Here is a 6,777-nt window from a genome sequence, read left to right on the forward strand (position 1 = left end):
TCTCACCTTATATAATGATATTATTTTATTGATATCTCGTGTCTCTTTTTTAAATTTCATTTGATGTAAAAATTTATTTTACTCTATTGATATCTTTTCTTTTATTTAATTTTCCTTTCTTTCTTCTTCTCTTTTTTTTCACTTCCCTCTAACCATTTATACCATTTTTGCCAGACCAGGTAATATAATTTTTATTAAACAATTTTTAAAAAACAAACAAAAAAACAAACGAACAAAAACAGATATTTACATCTTCTTTTCAACATCTTCGCATCAGTAATCCATATTTATACATTTTCTCTTTCTTATCTTAATATATCTTTTATACATATATTTCTAGTATATCATATATATACCGTTATAATATATTCTCTTAATCTAAATATTTTATTTACATTTAACATAAACAGGTACCTAATTTCCTTTCCACAATTTATATCTTCCCATTTGTTTCCATATTCCTCCACCTAATTTAACTATTGTTTAGTTTTCTTTTGTCCCACCCTTTTTTTCTCCCCTCCCTTTCTCCTCCAACCATTTATACCATTTATACCAAACTAAGTACTATCCTGTTTCATCTTTTTCTTGTATCTCCTTTGTGAACGTATCCATTTCCGCACACTCCACAATTTTTCTAATCACCTTGTCTTCTGATGGTATGTCATTGTTTTCCAATGTTTTTTGGGTGAAAACTATTGATCTTCACATGGTCATTCTGTTGAGGCAACCTAGAAGGACATTGGTTTTTCTGTGGTGGCATCTTGTTGCTGGTTCAGCTTGGTTCCAACAAGATTCTTTTGCCCAGGACCGTCTTACCCAATCTTGCTTTTTGCTTTTTCCCACCCAGTGTAAACCTTGGCGTTGCCTCCACTGAAACTCACATGATTGTTCTCTGCCCCATGGATCTATCCCCCGGTTCTCAATCCTGAAAGGTTGAAACTTTAGAAAGAGTGCAGAGAAGAGCAACAAAGATCATTAGGGTGGTGTAGAGGCTTAACCGTACGATGAATGGTTGCAGGAACTGGGTATGTCTAATTTAATGAAGAGAAGGACTAGGGGAGACAGATAGCAGTCTTCCAATATCTCAGGGGCTGCCATAAAGAAGAGGCAGTCAACCTATTCTCCAAAGCACCCGAAGACAAGAGGACAAGAAACAATGGATGGAAACTAATCAAGGAGAGAACTAAGGAGAAACTTCCCAAAACGAGAACAATAAATCAGTGGAAGGTCTTCTCTCCATAAATTGTGGATGCTCCATCACGGGAGGTTTTCAGAAAGAGACTGGAGAGCCATTTGCTTGAAATGGTATAGGGTCTTCTGCTTTAGCAAGTGGTTGGACTAGAAGATCTCCAGGGTCCCTTCAGACTCTGTTATTCTGTTTCTTCTGAAACCTTTCCTAATATTACTTCATTCACACTTTTGGTCACCACGATTTCATGATCCTTACAGTTTCTCACCATGAACACAGGTTCCATTGTGTCATGCTGTACATTATTAATTTGGCTGACGCAACCTCTGGATTAGCCCCAGGGAGAGAGATTTCCCCAATGCCAGGAATGGGCTTCCGCCTCTGCTGGGTGTTTTCCCCTGATTCTGCTACCGACGACCTCCCATCGACCCATGCGCTCCCACAGAGAGGGCCTCCTCAGAGTGCCATCAGCCAAACAATGTAGGCTGGTGACCCCCAGGGGGAGACCCTTCTCTGTGGGGGCTCCCACCTTCTGGAATCAGTTGCCCCCGGAGATAAGGAGAATCCATGACCTCAATGCCTTCCGTCGTTCCCTTAAAACCCATCTTTTCCAGCAAGCCGGGTTGGCTTAAGAAGAAATTTTAAATTCTTTTAATCAGTCTGTGATTTCTTAACTTTCGGGCCAAAATTTATATATATTTTTAAATGTTTTTTTAATATTTGTATTCTATGTTTTTTATCTTGGCTGTACACCGCCCTGAGTCCTCAGGGAGAAGGGCAGTATATAAATTGGAAATTAAATTAAATTAAAATTCTTCCCCAAAGGATCTTCTCTTGCCATCGTCCCGTTTAGCCTGTGAAAAAAGCTGAGCGTCCGAATCAACGCTTGGATCCTGGAGGCTTCCGGAGTCCATGCTGGGCTCCCAACCTCTCGTGAAAGGACAAGGAAACGTTCAGTTGGCAAGAATCTCCCCAAGTTTGGCTTTTGGAAGAACAGAGGGGAAAAGGGGGGAAAGACCCCATCTGCCATCCTTTCCCCCCACTTATGACCTGGAAGGGTCTTTTCAGGGGCGGTGGGGGTCAGGTCCCCTGGCGTGGGAATCTTCACACCAGAATCAAAACCAACAGACTGTCCTTGGGATCATCTCGGGAGCTTGGGGGCCAAGAGAATCTCTTATGATCATGTTAGGGATATTGGATGAGGGATTCTGGTGTTCCTCATGTCCACCCAAGCCCCAGGAATGAGCAGAGTCCTTCCTGGGTTTTCCTTCTGGAGTCAAGATGTCCTCCAAGATGAAGGGTGTGGCAACTAAGGGCAGATTTTCCTTCTGGTGGCCACGAGATCCAGAAGAGGAAGCAAGTTGACCAATGAAAAGAGTTCAGAGGGAAGAGGTGCAATTGCTGTGTCTTTTAAAGTGGGCGGAGGTTATGGCCTCCATTTCCTGCCCCCCCAAAGGATTCTGTTCCAGAAGCTCAGCCCTTCTTTGTGTGTATAACTCTTATCTCTCTCTCTCTCTCCATCCATCCCATCTCTCTCCATTTATTCATCTCTCTCTCTTTTCATCATCCATCCATCCCTCTATCCACCCATCCATCTATCCCTTTATTTCTCTCTCTCTCCATCTACTTTTCTCTCTCCATCCAATCCACTCACCCACCCACCCATATGCTCATATAGAACAAGATTGGGGAAGAGATGTAGAGTGAATTGGGACCATCAACAGTGCTAATTCTGCTGGATCTCAAAGACATTCCAGAAGTTCACAAATGGAACAAAAATTAATGACTAGGAACTGCATTAAAGAACATTACAGGCTAATGGGATACACTCTACATCAAAGCTGGTCTTTGACAGTTACAATTGGCAGGTTACAGATTGCAGCTCTGCTGGCAGGGGAATGCTGGGAGTTGAAGTCCACACGCCTTAAAGTAGCCGAGGTGGGGAACCCCTGCTACTGTAGACAGCCTGATCCCACGGCCTCTGCTCAGCCCAGGTGGGATCAGCCCTCCCACTTAACCGTAGCGGCTGCAGGCTTTCTGGCATTCAGGCCAACTTTCGAAATTGTTCTCGTTTCCTCCGCATCCAGTCCAGGAGAAGGGCAGGCAGGTCTTCTTCTCGTAGTCAAAGTACCACCGTTCTTGCAGGGTGTAGCAGAGGCCTCCGTCAGGAGGGAGGATGCAGATTCCTGGACACGTAAAACAGGAAGGAGGAGATGGCAGGGAAAACAAGGGAGCCCTGGGTTGGAAAGCTGGGACAAGAAAGGAGGGAGGGCGGGAGATTGAACCCCCAGCCTTCCTGTTTCCCCCTTCGGTTGACCTCACTCACCAAGGTCTCCAGAGGTCATGCAGAGGTTGGCCCAGAGCGCCAGGGAAGCCTGGAGGAGGAGCACAGCCACAGGCCCCATGAGTACCAAGAACAGAGTTCAAATCTTGCTCAGGCTGAGGTCGGGATTTCTAAACTCAGTAATTGCTAGGAGAGAAACAAAACCAGAATTGTGAGCTCCTGGGTGCTCCCTGAGCATGGTGATCTTCTTACAGATGTTTCATTATCAAACATCTGGGAGTGTGGTTTCTGGAGAGGAGGAGGAGGAGGAGAGAGCTGTAGGGTCCTTGGTGTTCTCCGGGCTTGTTGTTTTCTTGCAGATGTTTCATTGCTAAACTAGGGACTACTATCTGTGCACAGCTACAAATATTCTACAGGATCCAATCTGGGTCGGTCACCTGGACCAGAGGTTTTGCCTTCTGAACTTTCGGACTTTTGCCTTGGCCCATCCTCAGGAAGTTCTCTGCCCAGGCCAGAGAGAATTTCCCTGAGGACGGGCTCCAACAAGAGTCCAAAAGCTGGGAAGTAAGTCAAAACCTCTGTCCAGGTGAGCAACCCAGACTGGATCCTGGGACGCGTAGATTCGTCTTCCTTCGTACAAATATTCTCTTCTATTGAAACCAAAGTCCCTCAGCATTCAGCAAACGCAACTTAACTGAACAGGAAACGTTCAATTCTCAACATCTGAAACTTTGGCTGTGCTTTTTGCATTCCTGTTTTAGTGTGATTCCGGATCAAAATTCACCCTTTCGGGGTTTGAGAGTGGAGAAGTACTGGCACCGCTTCTGTGGGATGCAACTTCCCTCCAGGTTGTCTGTGAAACGGCTTAAATTCAGAGATCACAGCATCCTGTGGGAGGACTCTGAAGTCTCTGAACTGGCCAATTTGGGAGCGAAAAGAACATCTTGTCCATTGCAGGAAAAATCTCCACTTTGCAAAGGGAAAGACATATTCTGGGTTTATATCAGGCACTGCATACACTTTAAGTTCCTGGTGAAGGATCAAAGGCCCGGAGTGGGGGGGGAGGGGGAAAGGGGGGCGGCTAAGCACCCGATTCATTGAAAGGAGGGAGGAGGAGGAGGAAGTGCTCCCCTCTGCAGACAAAAGGTCCCACAGTATTTTTTTAATCAATAGTTTTGATGGAAGGTGGGGAGGAACGTTGATCAATCTGTGGGTGACTCAAAAGAAGAGAATGTCTAACACCCCAGAAATCAGGAACAAGGAAGACAAAACTGAAAATTGGCCTGAAAATAATGCAAATGCTTCTAATGAAGTTAAAAGGAACACTCAGCACCGATGTTTCATTACCCAACTAGGTAACATCATCAGGTCTAGAAGGGAGGGGGAGAGGGGGAGGAGGAGTATGGGGGGGGGGCCTTGGTGCTTGGTGGTTTTCTTGCAGACATTTCATGACCCAACCTAGGGATCATCATTGGTGGCCATGAGTACTGACCACTGATGGGTAAAGAATCATCTGCAAGAGAAAAAAACCAAGCTCAGGTGGTGGAAATCCCTGTGCAATGGGGTACTTGCTGCCTCTTTTTGGAGGCAAATGTTCAGGTTGGAAGATGAAAATATTACCTGGGGGAAAGGGTGGAAGCATCCAAGATGGGGAGTCCTGTGGAGTCTCAGCAGAGTTCCAGGCCGGCAGATCTTCTGGAAGGAAGGCTGGCCGAGAGTAGCTCTGGGTTGCCAGAGGAGGAGCTGGAGTCATGAAGCTTCCACCCAGCCAATGAAGTAAAAGGCTTCATCTATGGGAAGGTCAGGAATGGACTTGTGCTCTCAGAGCGTCTGCTGTATGTGGCGTGCCAAACCTCTGCCCACAGCTCTGCAGCTGGCCTGTTGGCACCTGGGTCCTCGCCCACCTTCTCGGGCAGACTTTGCTGATCCAAGAGAAGGCCAGGTTCCTTTCAAAGAATAAGAGTTGGAAGGGATATTAGAGGTCTTCTAGTCCAACCCCCTGCTGCAGCAGGAGACTCTATACCATTTCAGACAAATGGTTGCCCAGTTTCTTCTTAAAAACCTCCAGTGATGGAGCACCCACAACTTCTGGAGGCAGGTCGTTCCACTGGTTAATTCTTTTTACTATCAGGAAATTTCTCCTTAGTTCCAGATTGCTTCTCTCCTTGATTAGTTTCCATCCTTCGTTTCTTCTCTTGTCTTCTGGTGCTTTGGAAAATAAGTTGACCCCTCTTCTTTGTGGCAGCCCCTCAGATATTGAAAAACTGCTATTATGTCATCCCTGGTCTTTCTTTTCACTAGACCAGCCATGCCCGGTTCCTGCAACCTTTCTTCCTATGTTTTAGCCTCCAGTCCCCAAAACATCTTTCTTGCTCTTCTCTGCACTGTTTCTGGAATCTCAACATCTGTTTTATATCATGGCGACCAAAGCTGGATGCAAGTGCGGGTTTACCAAGGTGTTATAAAGTGCTACTAACACTTTACGTGAGCTTGATGCTCTCCCTCTGACACCAGCTGCATTGTCTTGCTACAATGGGCAAGGATCATGGTTTATTCAGATAATGCCTTTATTGGAGTTCCCCCCCAAATCTGCAAGATCTAGCTAAGCCTGGAAGCAGGACCCTCTTCCAAGGTCACTGGAAGGGCTAGAAAGTGGTTGAAGAGGCATTTGCTGGAGCTGGGGGGGGCGGGGGACGGGGGGGGATGAAGACAGCACCCTCCCCATGAATTTCCAGATATTTTAATCAGCAGCTATAGGACATTTTTATTGATCAAAACCAAACCAAAAGATCCAGCCATTAATATCAAACCCATGTAATATGCAACTCCCCCAATCACACTCCTCCTCTTCTTCCCAAACCCTCTTCCTTCCAGCACTGATGATGTTACTTAGTTGGGTCATGAAATGTCTGCAAGAAAACCCACCCAGCTCAGAGAGCACCAAGGACCCCACAGTCTTTCCTCCTCCTCCTCCTCCTCCTCCTCCTCCTCCTCCTCCTCCTCCTCCTCCTCCTCCTCCTCCTCCTCCTCCTCCTCCCTTCCGGCACTGATGATGTTACCCAGTTGAATACTGAAAGGTCTGCATTGTAAGACAACCACCCAACTCAGAGAGCAGCAAGGACCCCTCATTTCAATCCGAGCTACAAATATTCTCCTTTACTGGAGCCAAAGCGTGTGGCTTCTCCGCAGCACCCAGGAGTGGGACGGCAGCCTCTGGCAACTGGGCCCCAGGGGCCGATCCGTGAGGAAGAGCCGCTTGGGGGGGGCGACTCCAGGACTTCCCTGTCTGGGGAAGAAAGCCAGG

General features: G+C 46.5%; 1 protein-coding gene across 1 annotated transcript; it reads right to left on the minus strand.

Moving 5' to 3' along the window:
• Window positions 1–3,013: 3,013 nt before the first annotated feature.
• LOC148114449 (kunitz-type serine protease inhibitor homolog dendrotoxin K-like) lies at window positions 3,014–5,171 on the minus strand. The gene is made up of 3 exons (XM_087888921.1): window positions 5,094–5,171; window positions 3,516–3,659; window positions 3,014–3,375 (listed from the first exon to the last, which is right to left on the minus strand). Exons 2-3 carry the CDS (start codon window positions 3,592–3,594, stop codon window positions 3,203–3,205), a joined length of 252 nt encoding a protein of 83 aa, XP_087745047.1. The 5' UTR covers window positions 3,595–3,659; window positions 5,094–5,171; the 3' UTR covers window positions 3,014–3,202.
• Window positions 5,172–6,777: the final 1,606 nt, after the last annotated feature.

This window comes from Pantherophis guttatus, chromosome 3, assembly GCF_059756535.1.
Source record: "Pantherophis guttatus breed Tessera chromosome 3, ASM5975653v1, whole genome shotgun sequence".
Classification (NCBI taxonomy): domain Eukaryota; kingdom Metazoa; phylum Chordata; class Lepidosauria; order Squamata; family Colubridae; genus Pantherophis; species Pantherophis guttatus.